We start from the raw sequence: 15,782 nt of genomic DNA, 5'->3' as shown, positions 1-15,782 counted from the left end.
TGAGCTGGACACAATGATATGCATTCATTTTAAAATTCTCCATTTCATCTGGAGACTAATGTACTGTAAATTAGCTAAAACACCAAGGCACAATATGAAAAATCAAACTAAAACCTTGCACAAGCAGTAGTCATGCCATAAATAGTGGTTGGTAGTGCTGGTATTTTGTTGGTAATTGTATAATAAGCAGCCTATTAATGCTCACACCTGTTTTGTTGTTTATATTTTACAAACATTAAGCATTTACACATGAGAGTTTCTAAACAAATGAAAAGTGCATTTTAAGACCTTATAAATACTTATTACAAAGTGTGGCCTTGTTCCTTTAAGTAAAACTGTATTTCTTTGTAATATAACCAGCCAAATCAATTTATATTCACAAGGCTGACAATGTCACAGAGATGAGAGCTCTTACATATTCAAGTTCAGTTCTGTTTACAATCACATTGAAATGTTTTTTTCTAAGCATACAGTACAGAAGTGGTTCTACAACGTTTCACATCAAGTACACCCAAGTACATCTGACGTTCTTATCTAAACCAGGTCTGAAAAGAATTAAACTACAATTATGCTACACTAACATGACATAATTGTTATACTCTACTTCTAGACAAGGACAAACCTAAAGCAGCACAAAAATGTTTCTTAAATTTAGGGATGATCCAGTATGGATTGAGCTGATATCAATGTCCAATGTTTGTCTTGCTATTGTGACTGATAATCTATATTTGCCAACACCATGTATGTATCCATCCATCCATTTTCGTCCGCTTATCCGGGGCCGGGTCGCGGGGGGAGCAGCCTAAGCAGGGACTCCCAGACTTCCTTCACCCCAGACACGTCCTCCAGCTCCTCCGGGGGGACCCCGAGGCGTTCCCAGGCCAGCCGAGAGACATAGTCCCTCCAGCGTGTCCTGGGTCTTCCCCGGGGCCTCCTCCCGGCGGGACATGCCCGGAACCTCCCCAAGGGAGGCGCCCAGGAGGCATCCGGAACAGATGCCCGAGCCACCTCAACTGGCTCCTCTCGACGTGGAGGAGCAGCGGCTCTACTCCGAGCTCCTCCCGTGTGACTGAGCTCCTCACCCTATCTCTAAGGGAGCGCCCAGCCACCCTGCGGAGGAAACTCATTTCGAGCGCTTGTATCCGCGATCTCGTCCTTTCGGTCACTACCCAGAGCTCATGACCATAGGTGAGAGTAGGAACGAAGACTGACCGGTAAATCGAGAGCTTCGCCTTTCGACTCAGCTCCCTCTTCACCACAACGGTCCGATACAGCGACCGCATCACTGCCGAAGCTGCACCGATCCGCCTGTCAATCTCACGTTCCGTCCTTCCCTCACTCGTGAACAAGACCCCGAGATACTTGAACTCCTCCACTTGAGGCAAAGACTCCCCACCCACCCGGAGAGGGCAAGCCACCTTTTTCCGGTCGAGAACCATGGCCTCGGACTTGGAAGAGCTGATCTTCATCCCAGCCGCTTCACACTCGGCTGCAAACCGCCCCAGTGCACATTGCAGGTCCTGGTTCGATGAAGCCAACAGGACAACATCGTCCGCAAACAGCAGAGATGAAATCCTGTGGTCCCCAAACCGGACCCCCTCCGGCCCCTGACTGCGCCTAGAAATTCTGTCCATAAATACAATGAACAGAACCGGTGACAAAGGGCAGCCCTGGCGGAGTCCAACATGCACCGGGAACAGGTCTGACTTACTGCCGGCAATGCGAACACAGCTCCTGCTCCGGTCATACAGGGACCGGACAGTCCTTAGCAAAGGGCCCCGGACCCCATACTCCCAGAGCACCCCCCACAGGACACCACGAGGGACACGGTCGAATGCCTTCTCCAGATCCACAAAACACATGTGGACTGGTTGGGCAAACTCCCATGAACCCTCGAGCACCCTATGGAGAGTGTAGAGCTGGTCCAGTGTTCCACGGCCAGGACGAAAACCACACTGCTCCTCCTGAATTCGAGGTTCGACTATCGGCCGGATTCTCCTCTCCAGTACCCTGGCATAGACCTTACCGGGAAGGCTGAGAAGTGTGATCCCCCTATAGTTGGAACACACCCTCCGGTCCCCCTTCATATACAGAGGGACCACCACCCCGGTTTGCCAGTCCAGAGGTACTGTCCCCGACCGCCACGCGATGTTGAAGAGGCGTGTCAGCCAAGACAGCCCCACAACATCCAGAGACTTCAGGTACTCAGGACGGATCTCATCCAACCCCGGAACCTTGCCACCAAGGAGCTTTCCAACCACCTCAGTGACTTCGGCCAGGGTGATGGATGAGTCCGCCTCCGAGTCCCCAGCCTCGGCCTCCTCCTCGGAGGACGTGACGGTGGGATTGAGGAGATCCTCAAAGTATTCCTTCCACCGCCGGACAACGTCCCCAGTCGAGGTCAACAGCTCTCCCCCCGCACAGTGTTGGTGAAGAACTGCTTTCCCCTCCTGAGGCGCCGGACGGTTTGCCAGAATCTCTTTGAGGCCGTCCGATAGTCCTTCTCCATGGCCTCCCCGAACTCCTCCCAGCTCCGAGTTTTTGCCTCCGCGACCACACGGGCTGCAGCACGCTTGGCCCGCCGGTACCTGTCAGCTGCCTCAGGAGTCCCCCGAGCCAGCAAGGCCCGATAGGACTCCTTCTTCAGCTTGACAGCATCCCTTACTTCCGGTGTCCACCACCGGGTTCTGGGGTTGCCGCCGCGACAGGCACCACAGACCTTACGCCCACAGCTCCGAGCAGCTGCATTGACAATAGAGGCCGAGAATGAAGCCCACTCGGACTCCATATCTCCAGCCTCCCCCGGAATCCGGGAGAAGTCCTCCCGGAGGTGCGAGTTGAAGGTCCCTCTGACAGAGGGCTCCGCCAGACGTTCCCAACAGACCCTCACTACACGCTTGGGCCTGCCAGGTCTTTCCGGCTTCCTCCTCCGCCAGCGAACCCAACTCACAACCAGGTGGTGATCAGTTGACAGCTCAGCCCCTCTCTTCACCCGAGTGTCCAAGACACGCGGCCGGAGATCAGATGACACGACGACAAAGTCGATCATCATCGACCTCCGGCCTAGGGTGTCCTGGTGCCACGTGCACTTATGGACACCCTTGTGCTCGAACATGGTGTTTGTTATGGACAAACTGTGACTAGCACAGAAGTCCAATAACAAAACACCACTCGGGTTCAGATCGGGGAGGCCGTTCCTCCCAATCACCCCTCTCCAAGTGTCACTGTCGTTGCCCACGTGGGCGTTGAAGTCCCCCAGGGAGAACAACGGAGTCCCCGGTCGGTGCACTGTCTAGTACCCCTCCCAAGGACTCCAAGAAGGCCGGGTACTCAGCACTGCTGTTCGGCCCGTAGGCCGACACCACACAGCGAGCGCCTGGTGGCCGAGCCTCCCCCCACGGGGCTCGGCCGGGCTCAGCCCGAAGGAGCGACGTGGGGCCGTCCTCACGTGGGCCCACCACCCGCAGGAGGATCCATATGGGGCCGGTGCAGAGAGATCTGGGCAGCAGTCGACGGCGGGGGCCTCGGCGACCGGATCTCCGGACATGGAGACTAGCTCTGGGGACATGGAATGTCATGTCACCTCGCTGGGGGGAAGGAGCCTGAGCTTGTGCGGGAGGTTGAGCGTTACCGACTAGATATAGTCGGCCTCACCTCCACGCACAGTTTGGGCTCTGGAACCCAACTCCTTGAGAGGGGCTGGACTCTCCATTTCTCTGGCGTTGGCCGCGGGGAGCGGCGGCGGGCTGGTGTGGGCCTGCTCATTGCCCCACAGCTCAGCCGCTGTGTGTTGGAGTTCACCCCGGTGAACGAGAGGGTCGCGTCCCTGCGCCTTCGGGTCGGGGACAGGTCTCTCACCATGTATGTATTACATTCACAAATAAATTTTTCACTTTTGTAAAAATAATGTCTTAAAAATGTATTAATCTGGGGTAAAATCATCTGTTGCATTCTTGTGTAAACATACAGCCATATTTATAGTCTAAATGTGCTTCTGTTTCCATTTTGGCTCATTAGTCTGTTCAAAAAGACAAATCTGAGGACAAACTGACAGATGGGCAATTATAAACTAGGGCAGGAAAAACATCTCGGTCCCAATATCAGATCTATACCAATATCTAAGGAAACCCCTCATCTATAATTAAATAACTGAGGAAGCCATGCAGCACAGTTTAAAAATCATTGGAAAGTGTTGGTGTATTCCACAAAAGTAAACACATTCCCTTTAAAAGCATATCCTTACAGTCTTCAGAGGACTTGTTTGTGCTTTACAGCGGGAATCAGTCGAACATTTACTAATAATTTATTCATCACAGTGGCTGGGCATGACTACAGAATACAGCTGTAAAGAAATGGTGCCACTTTAATTGCATGGCCCCTGGGAGCCGGTTTCCACAGCAACCGCGAAGCAGAAGGAGGAGAGGAATTTGTTTGCAGTGTCCATGATAGAGGAGATGTACAATGACCTTATGCGGAAGATACTGGATAGAAATAAACCTGAAGCATTCTTATACAACAATGAGCTCTTGAACAAGTCTCTGTTTTTCAACCTCACCTACACTTTTGGCTCCTTAAGTCAGTGATGGGAAGATTACTTTGAAAATCTTTGTAGTTACAGAATAGTGAATACCCATATTAAAATGTTTTTGGTAACATATTTTGATTCATGGTCCAATCAGAGTACTGTATTTTGAATAATTAAAATACTTTTTTGAGTTGCTTTTAAATTATAGAGTAAAGATGCAACCCAAAAAACAGCTTCATGTTTACTGTTTGTTATTGTCATATTTTTTATGACTAATTAGTAGGGATGTAACGATATCCAAATCTCTCGGTACGATATTATCACGATATGCATCTCACAGTACGATATTTATTGCGATATTTTGGAGAGGTTAATATAATTGTAGATATGATTTATTGCAGATGATTGCAGACATTTTTTTGCTTTTAAAATACCTTGACAAGATTTTGGTGTGAATTATTTTCCTCATAATCCCAAAAATTCTAGTAAAACCATATCTTTTCATGTCTGCGCTGAAATGAATCATGGGATATGTAGTTCCCTTTGTTTATAAGCTGTTGCTACTCTAAAACAATACATTTAGCAAAGGAATTTGTAATTTGATATATTGTGACAGTCCATGATACTATTGTGAGACTTTTGATGATACAATATCACAATATTTTGGTTATTGTTTTTGTTTCATTCCTGCTAATTAGTGAAAGAAAAATCATACATGCACATGCTATAAGAGTAATTATAATATTTACCAGTACTAGAAAATAGATAAATTATGACTATATTATCCATTTCTGTAATTGGAAACTTATAGAGAACAAGGAGTTATCGTTCATGGTCACAGTTGTGCATGCACACTGTATACACTGTATATATTCAGGCCCTGATTTGTGCTATTGACAATAAAGTTCCTCAGATTGACATCATAATCAAAATTTAAAGGAAACACCAGCAAAACCCCCACTACCATTCACCTGTCAGTCAATTAAAGTCTTCACAAACTCATCCAATTTAAGCTTTGTGCCTCCAGCCACAGCATCAGCATCACTAGCCTTACCAGCCCCTCCATCTGCTCCTCTTACTGCCTCACTGTCTAATTACTAACAAAGCTATCAACTCTAACTGCATCGCTGACATTTGCACAAACATTGACCTATTTGTAGGTGTACTATGTAACCTTTTGGTTTGGGGTCCTTCACGTCCTTGTTTCTATGAATACGCCATAGCTCTGCCTGGAATGTTCCACAGTATGACATTAAACAGGTCTATCTTACATTTATTCAAATACAGGTGGTTTAATTGTCTAAAAATACCTAGAAAAACAGGCATTCGAACTGTGAGTGGGATTGCCCGACCACAGCTCTCACCTGTAGCTTGGTCTGGTTTGGTCCCCAGAAGACAGCTACACTTTTTACAATGTGTGTTTAAATATTATTACTCAAAGTTCTTAAAAGAGTTTCTGATTCCATTTAGATTAGAATAGATGTCACACTGGACAACAATTTTTTTATGTTTTTCAGTGTCAAGAAATTGGCCGTAGAGCATTTAACTTCAATGCCCCAAATGAATGGAACAACTTGCCCTCCTCTTTCCGATCAGTTATATCGGGGATCACCCAACTTTTTTCTCTGGGGGCCACATTATCGCTCCTGACTGTGATGGGGGGCTGGGGGCGGGGAGGCCATATAAAAGAATTGTATGACCCTGACAACACAATATATTCTTTGAAAACCGCTACACATTCTTTACATAACAGACAAACTGCACGGTCCTTACACTGAACAAAAAAATAATTTGTAGTCCACTGTTCTTTGAAAACTGCACTCTCTGTCAAGTTTTCCTACTTTAACACTCGCCATTTTGCTGTCCTTTACTGCACTACAGAACTTTGCGTGTGCCTTGACTGTCACTGTTATTTAAATATAAATACTTCATATAAGTATATTCTTTTAATTGAAAAACTCAACAAAATACAAGATGCAGATGTGTTATTATTTGCGAAAAAATAATAAAAAAAAATAGGCCATGACAACTTTTGAGGATTGCTTAATAGGGCCAGTTCAAGTGGTGGGGGGCCAGAGTCAGCCCGCAGGTCTTAGTTTGATGACCCCTGAGTCCACCTGTTTAAGGCATCAGTCTTCAGATTCTTACAAACATCCTGCTCCTGTTTTCCATAAAAATACTTTTTTGTTCTATGTACTTTCTGTTGTACACAGAGTTGCTTTTTTCTTCAATAATTTACAAATTAAGGTGTGAGGATGATAAAATCAGAGATGTCTATCTTAGGATCCTGTATGTATAGTGTGAATATTGTCTGTGTTGTGTGAATGTTGTCTTTGTGTTGTGTTTGTCTTTTGTTTTGTTTTGATTTGTTCTTTCTTTTCTGTAAATGCTATTTTTGTTAATGAATTTAAGACCCCCTCGCAAATGAGATGTTATATCTCAAGGGGCTTCCTTCATAAATAGATAGAAAAGATTTAATGCCATACTCTGAAACACTCCAAATAAAGTAATAGCATCTCCTTGGACAGACGCTCCACCAGAAAGGTTACACAATGCAGCTTTAATAAACCTTTCCACACTTTTGGTTGACTAGCATTGCATTCTTACAGTCCTCCCCATACTAGTGTCTCATATACAACGATACCAGTGCAGGAACAGACTCCAGTCCCTCTGTGATAGGTTTCCATGGTAATGTAGACTGGATGAGAATCATGCCGGGCGTTCGCTCAGTGCCCACTTGTGAGCTGTTTATGTTTTATCACTAGTTAACATCTGAAAATAGAAGCGCCTTTCACCAGTGCGTTGTGCCTGAGATGATCCACAGGTCTGAGTTATTGCTTCTGATTGCACACAGCTGGTGTTAAGAAAGCATGGCACAGCGGGAAGGTTCGCCAAAACGCTTCATGTTTATTTGATTGGAGGACTCTGAAAGATTCATATTGTTTATTTGCAAAGTTAGTTGGAAAAGTGACAGGTTGTAGAAAGACTTATGTGCTTTCAAGAGTCAATGAGACAGTTTCCATAACACTATAAAAATAATAGAGTTTTTCCTCATCTCCCTTTGCATTTTGTTAAAACAGAGTAAAACTAGTTAAAAAAAAAAAAAAAAAAAACGATATTCCTAATACATATTTTATCATTTCATTAGGCTTTTTGAAAAAACAAAAAACACTTCCCCAAAATCGACCTATTTTCAACACATTTCAAACTGCACAAATCCTTGTTTTGTAACCCATTGCAATTTCTTTTTTGTCGACTATGTGAAGCACCCTGGTCAGCTGAAACTGCTTTAAATGCACTATATAAATAAAGTTGAGTTTATAAATACAGTTGAATTATCCCATCACCAGTAACTATGTATCACCAGGTAATGCTCCACATAATAAACAGAAACAAATACAGCACAGAAGATAAGAGAAAAAGGAAGAAATATAGGGGACAGTGATTTTTTTTATTTACATATTACACAATTTTCTTATCTATGCTGTTTCCGTATCAAAACATACCTGCAGATGTGTTTTGTTTAATTTATTAATGTTTAACACAGAGGCCCTGCATATTTAAGCTGTGCTGTTCTCTCAAACGAAAAACACTCTTTTCCACCTTGTGATGTCATGTGGTAATACAGGAAGTGCTCCACTGTGTTTTTATACTCCATACAACTTCACTAGAATCATTTGTAATCATTTTCAGCCCTAGAATTGTCCATTTCTTCTGAACTAAAGATAACAGGTAGCTGTTAACTTGGAAACTACAACTGCATGACATCACTGTGTGGAACAGAGCATTTTGAGCTTTGGAGATGTAGACTAATAATAAAGAGTTACTCATACATGTGTGAATGAAATAAAGCACAACTCCAGGTTTGTTTTTGAAGAGGCTACATGGCTTTAAGCTCACTAATTTTCTAATTTACTTAATATAGAACTTTTGTAGAACTTAGACCTTACAATCTCACCAATCTCCTTTCTGTCTTTACAGGTCAAGCAACCAAAAAGACATATGTGAGCTACAATAACCTCAGGATCTGACCTGCTCCAATGACAATGGGAGGAGGAGTGTTGGTGATGTCTCATTTTAGGCACCTCTGCTCCACACTGCTCCACACTGGGCTGGACTACAGACTCATGTGGTTTTGGATCTAACAGTTTCAACTTGTGGACCAGACGCAGACCCTCTGACCTTCCCCAGGGGCACTCTCATGGCTGCAAAAAAGAGACAGCAAATCAACTCCAAATTATGATTTTCTTTATTTAAAACATCATTATTGAAGCCATATTATCTTGGGGCCCCCATCCTCCTCTTTTGTTTGTAAATGTGTGCTTTATTCTGTGCCTCATTTAACAGCATCTTCTGCCACATAATGACAGTTTATTTTTTTCTTTTACAAATCAATCTCCAAATTGTCGATTACTTTTAAAGGACAAGTATTATATATTTTTTGTAAATATTTGAGAGTATTTTCATGTTTGGAGTACAAAAATATCCAGCTATTGTTAGGCTGGATTTGGATGGTCAATGACAGCACCACAAAGTGTTCACTTTGCATGTGCCAATGTATGTCTGTTCTACTCGATGTTACAAAAAATGGAGAAATAAAATCTGAGATGATCTTGAGCTTCAGTATCCCTCCGCAGTTCCTTTACAAGAATCACAACCCTAATTCAGAGAAAATATGGGAACATTGTGAAAAATTGCACCATACTTCAAAGAAATTGGTAAAAAGATAATGATTTTTATAAAACTTGAAGATCATGTTCTTCTTAAAGTTTCCTGAATTGTGGTTGTAGAAAATGACTGAATACGGCTTTAAACCATGTGTTCCAACTGAGTCCTTGTATCTGCAGCATGTTTGTTTTTATAGTTTGGTACTGGGTATAATAATATGCCTCCTAATTATGGTGTTGGACGAGTTCATATCAGAGCAATCATGCAAGTTTGTTGTGATGTCTGTCAAATGATGAACATGTAATAAAATCATTTTGTTATCTTTTATACAACCAGCGCAGGCAGCACATCATTATTACTGTGTGTCTATGTGCGAAAGTGTGTCTATGTGCGAAGGGGTGTGTGTGTGTGTGTGTGTGTGTGTGTGTCAATGAGTGAGTGGGCTGTCCCTATCTGTGTTTCATCAGGTTTTATCTCTGTGATCAACGATAGTGGTTCTCAAACTGTGGGGTGGGTACAGTTCTGGTATAATAATAAAAATGGAGGTCCTGCACAGTCATTAAAGAGCCTGTATTATGCTATTTTCTGATCTACGTTGCTATGTTGTTTCCTCATCACAAACATACCTGAGTTCTCAAACAGAAAACACCCTGCTCCACCTTGTGATGTCATGGGGTAATACAAGAAGTGCTCCGCTGTGGTTTTTCAGCTCTATACCCCATCACTATAAACATTTGGATGATTTCAGCCCTACAATCTCCGATCTCTACTGAGCAAAAGGTAAAAGGCAGCATGAACACTACTGCTTGATAAGGGGTGAGCAAAAATATTGAAATAACTATATACTGTATTGTTTCATGATACAGTATTGATATCGTGGGCTTTTACTAAATAATTTTGTGTAAGAGCTATAATTGTGTTGACATTTTCACTGTTTCGATAAGTAAAATGGGTGATTTTCATATTAACTTTGCACAAACTTAGTGGCTTTAGCAGACTTTTAGTATCACAGCCATGATTCAGCCTTTTTTCAATGAACCGTATGGAATCGATTTGAAATATATCATATCTAATCATATTGAATCAAAAGTGCACTGTATCGAAAAACGTATCGTATCAAGGTATGTATCGTATCAGCAAGTTCTTAATGATACCCAGCCTCACACTTAATGACATCGCAAGGTGGAACAGAGCATTTTGGGCTTTGGAGCTGTAACCAGCTTCGTAAGGGAGGATTACTCAAACACTTATGAAAAAAAATATAACTTCACGTATGTTTTTGATGAGATAAGAACATTCTAACATGACCTAAAGATCACAGGAGTCAATTTTGTGCAATATTGGACCTTTAAGCCAGGGCTCAGGCAAATTTAGTTTTAGTTCATAACAAGTTTAGTTCAGGCTTTGTATTTGTGCAGTCAAAGTTACTGACAGTTTTAGTTCTGGCTTGTCACTGGTCATGTTAAAGGTGTACATGTAACTTTTCTGATGAAGGGTTAGCCATTGGTTTGTCTCCACGGAGATGTTATTGCTTTGCCATGAATGTTCCTTAGTATGGCAATAAACTTAACCCTCTTTGCAATTATTCGGTTAGAGGTGTTTTTATTTCTCCAAAATACCGTAAAATCATGCATTCTTACTGTGAACTCTCCTTTCCACAGACCTGGCCTTTCACTTGGCCTGGTAGTGTCACCTGCTCATCATCACGGAGATAGAAAGGTTTTCCCTTTTACCCTTTCATCCAGTATCCCTTCCAGGTGAACACTAACATCTCCATGCAGATGACAGACTCTTCGCCAGAAAAGTTACAAGGTGTACCTCATTTATTTAATTTTATTATTGTTTTTATTTTTATGTTTTATTTTTATAAAAAAATGTTATTGTTATTTATTTTTATTATATATTATATATATATATATATATATATATATATATATATATATATATATATATATATATATATATATATATATATATATATATATAGTTTTATTTTATTTTTTATTATAATTTATATATTTTTTTTTTATTCTTTGCTTTTCCCATCTAGGTTCCACTGTAGTCCCATCACAAACCTGGATTAGCCCTATAATGAAAAGATTTATTGTCCATGGGTCTATGGGGGAGGGGTGAACTATGTCTCCTGCTCGTGACAGGCCACATTATGAGGCTCAGTGCGTGGAGCTCTCATGCATACGAGTCCGGACCCCCTGAGACCACCACATGCTCACTACCCACTGCTGCCTTCACCCTCTCTGCTCCACTGGACTTTTCTCTTGAGCTGAGTTTAATATACTTGTTACAACATAATTACTGCCATACATCTGTAAATGACTTTTTTAAAGCCGAAAATTATATTATTTTTTCTTCTATTTTATTTTACAGTGACATAGGGATACCTCTAATGGTGCTAACTTCTTTGCCAATTCATAAAGTACAGAGCTTTAATGACCACCATAGAATAAGCATTAAGGTAAGCAAGAAAAAAGCCCATGCTATCCATTATGTAGTTGTAGACGATAATACCATGGTATAAAACAAGGTATTAGTGGCAATAAAAACTATATATTGAATAATAAAAACTTCCACAACAATTTCCGGTGTAATGTACAGCACAGCTAAAACAGCACAGCTCCTCACAGCTTCTTACAGAAAATGACGGACGTAAGCTTTCTGAAAAACTCTGATTTTCAATTTGTGAAAGAACAAGTCCTGATGCGTGTGCGTGCCTGTGAGCGTAATGTAGCTATTTCTGCCATTGATTATTGCGTAAGAAACAATGAGAAATAATGACAGCATGCTTGAGGGAGCAGAGGCCGTCCTCCTGTGTGACATGTACAGGACTCGATTAAATTCAGAGGCGTACACATTTTTTTACTCAAGTGTCATTGTAAACAAAAGTAGTATTTGTATTGTAAGAAAAAAAAAAACACATGGGACACACTGTTCTAGATAAATGAGTGGTCTTTTGTCTTGAGTGTAAGTCTGCATAATAACAATCAAGTTCAAATCTAGCCAAGTCAAGATAAATTAAGAAAGGTTTTTCATGATTTGAGTAGTAAGAACAGTCATCTACGAATGGAATAAGACTTTTTGCTACACTTAAGAGAAGGAAAACAACAACTCTTTGCACTTAAAATAAAAAACAAAATCTAATATTGCTTGAATTAAGAAAAACACACTTATTCTATTGGTCAATCATTTTACTTTTCAATTTGAATCTACTCAAATAAAGTTAAATGTTCTTAATTCAAGTCATTTTGACTTAGATACTGAACCTACATACTGCTTTTTGCACTGTTCATCCTGTCTTCAGTTTGACAGTGTTAACATGTCAATGCCAGGGTCATCTGTGCTGGAGTTCATATTTCTACTCTCTTCCTGAACTGTTTCAACACTCGATTTTTCTCATTGTGGCACAGATAAAGGTTATTTTATCTTATATCAGAGAGGCCATCTATATCCATGGGCAACGTTCAAGGAGCATCCATTGAGATGACGGAGCTTATATATAACATTTAAAGGGATGATTCAGAATCATTTCAACCTAGGATCCTTTGCACCATGACCTCTACATTACATCTTTCATCAGTTGCTGCTTGGTAACAGGTTGGGTGTGACAACCAGACTGGGAGAAATGGGGATAAATTCTGATGCCAATTGTTTTGATAAAGGAAATGTGGGCATGCAGGGCCTAATTTTAGAGAGAAAAAAAACCCAAAAGTACAAATAAGGGAACATGGGGCTGAGGGAACTTGGGCCCGATCCCCACAAAACCATCATATGAAGCTCCTGAAGAAGGATACAGGAAGTAGTCGAGACAAACTGATGGCTTGATTTGATTTTCAACAAAAATGTGAGAGTAATAAACTGAAAAACTGTCTAAGACTACAGCTACCTTACCTTGTAACTATAATATTATTTGATATGGACTTGTTTAATAGTACAACTCATCTCACCTGATGTAATTCCAACTAAGTCAGAAAAAATAAAGCTCAGGTTTAACAAACCTCAAATAGAGAGGTGCCTACAGTTAGCATCCCCAGTGCATTCCTTCATAAAGCTAACTTGTACTGGCCTTATAGTGACTGTTGTGTTTTGTGTGTTGTGTGTAGGGTTTGAGTCCATTCAGTCGCTTATTATTCTATCTGACCTGAAGACACTGACTCGTGTGTTTGTGCTGTGCGTGAAATCCTCCATTTGACCAGGTTTTCGGTCGCTTCTCTATCCATTCGTCTGGCTCTGGCTCAGCTCCTCAGGGACCAGCTGGGCTTTACTCTCGTACACACAGTCTGTCATCTTCTGTTGCTTCACAGCCAAGAAAATCCAACTTATTCCCAATTAAAACCAACTCCTCTTCCTCAACTTAATTAATGGTCTATGTCAGTGATTGTGTGCAAGTAATCAGAGAGGGGAGAACTGCAGCTCAGCAAAAAGTGAACAAATGCCTCAGTAATACCATTTTGGATGGATGTAAAGAGACATTTCTGAGCCTTTCTGTGCACTGCAATACAAATTTCAGCAAAACTGGAACCAAAAGAGTTATTTGTCTTGGGTTGCAAGATGCCAGTGTAATCACATAATAATGTCTTGTATAAGAATTCATCTCTAAAAAATATGCAGCTTCATTAAAGATATGAATCTATGGGAACACTGTGATAAGACATTTTCTGATTTGAATCTGAAACTGGTTGCTAAGGCGATACAAGAAAGGCATTTTAAGTAATCACAGTAAAATCACTCCTTGTTGTGATTTTACTGGGATTTTTACAATTCAGGTAGATTACGTAAAATTCTGATAGGTGATATTTGTATTGGCAGTAATAGTTAAAGATGCACTATGTAACTTTTGTGGTTGAGGATACACCGCCTGCTTATCGCCATAATGATTTTATGTTCCACAGTATGGCATTAAACTTTTCTACCTTTCAATTTTTTCAATTACAGATAGGGCTGAGTATCATTAAGAAGTTGCTGATACGATACCTCGATACATAGGCCACGATACCATACATATCTCAATACAGTGCACTTTCGATTCAGTACGATATATTTCAAATCAGTTTGATACTGTTAAATTAAAAATCAAGGCTAAATCATGGCTGTGATACTAAAAGTGTTTGTTTAACCACTTCATGTGCAAAGTTCTTATGAAACACAAAAATTTTAATTGTCAAAACAGTAAATATGTCAAATGTGTCACATAAATGAGTTTCCTTCCTTTGGACAAACAACAAAACTGTAGCGCTGTAACAAAATAATTTAGTAAAATATACCAAAAAAATACTCTTGGCGATATATCGATACAACAGCCAACGATATCAATACTATATCATCACATTAAACGATACAATATATCAATATTTTGATATTTTTGTACACCTCTAATTACAGATGTTTGTATTTGTAAAAGTAAATGCATTTTTACCCTGAGCAATGTTGCCTCTCCACAGATCCAACCTGTATCTTGGCCTGGTGACATGACTTGCATCATGACTTGACTTGTCGCAACTGAGAAGTTTAAAGCCATACCGTGGAACATCCTAAGGAAAAGCAATAACACCTTCATGGAGACAAGCTGGTGGTGCAATTACAAAAATTACACAGTGAATCTTTAAAATAATTATTCTACATATAGGGAAATGTATGAAAGTATTATATTTATTACTAGTTATATTTGTAGTTATGGTGAATAGGGGTAGTAGTACAAGTGGCATAATTAGTAATGTAGTTGTAGTATTGCAAGTAGTACTACAAATTACAAATCAGCTATACCCTTTCAAAAACTGGAATATTTTTTATAACTTATTCAAGTGTACTTTTTCCTGAGTTAGACTTTTCCATCACTGCAAAACGAAATTTATAATCCCCAAATGTCCGTCTGGTGTACGGCACAAACAAGCCCTATCTATCAAACAAGCCTCAGTAATAAGTTTGCAGGCAGTGTCTCTCTCCTAAAAATATGAAAGTATGCTGCCGCCGTCGGTGCTTCTGCGTAAGGGCCACCTGCTCGGCCTGCACCTGTTCAGCTCCTGTCCTCAGAGGAGCAGATACGCACTTCAAAGGGAGCCAACTAATCACACAAGACCGCAGTACCCCACTCCTCCTGCAGGACCACTCAATATTTCAAACTAAAGTCTCACTACATTAAAGGAGACGCCAGGAATATCAATCTGAACGCTTTAAGTGACATTTCAAAAACTTGACAGAAGAATCAAAAAGGAGACAGAGTGCGACTAGACTTTTAATGTAGTATAAAGAGTACTGCCTCACAAACTCCTGCTCACTACTATGGCAATTTGTAAGTGTGCTAACTGTTCCGATGGAGTGTGTGTCTCCATGGAGATTGTTTTGCCTGGAATGTTCCACAATATGGATTCTAACTTATCTATCTACATCACTAAGCCAGGTTTATTAACATGCAGTGGAACTTTCCAGGTAAAGCTTTAAGACAAACAGATGGCCTAGGTGGAGGTCCTATATTACACAAAGTGGATCATTGTGACCTTTTAGTCATGTTAGATGAGTTATCTCATCACAAGCATAAGAGTATAAGTTGCACTTTTTTCATGGTTTGGGTTGTTCTGTG

General features: G+C 41.1%; 1 protein-coding gene across 1 annotated transcript in view; it reads left to right on the top strand.

Moving 5' to 3' along the window:
* Positions 1 to 8,854, top strand: part of LOC110158052 (metabotropic glutamate receptor 7-like) — an 85,111-nt gene extending 76,257 nt beyond the window's left edge. The window contains exon 9 of the mRNA XM_055165953.1: positions 8,507 to 8,854. Within this exon, the coding sequence (XP_055021928.1) occupies positions 8,507 to 8,556 (50 nt within the window). The 3' untranslated portion in view covers positions 8,557 to 8,854. The remainder of the gene's footprint in view (positions 1 to 8,506) is intronic.
* The last annotated feature ends 6,928 nt before the right edge of the window (positions 8,855 to 15,782 follow it).

Source organism: Boleophthalmus pectinirostris, unplaced genomic scaffold (genome assembly GCF_026225935.1).
Source record: "Boleophthalmus pectinirostris isolate CB_2022bp ecotype Guang Dong unplaced genomic scaffold, ASM2622593v1 HiC_scaffold_8, whole genome shotgun sequence".
NCBI lineage: Eukaryota > Metazoa > Chordata > Actinopteri > Gobiiformes > Gobiidae > Boleophthalmus > Boleophthalmus pectinirostris.
Note: the sequence above shows the minus strand (reverse complement) of the source record. Positions and strands in the feature narration are given on the sequence as shown.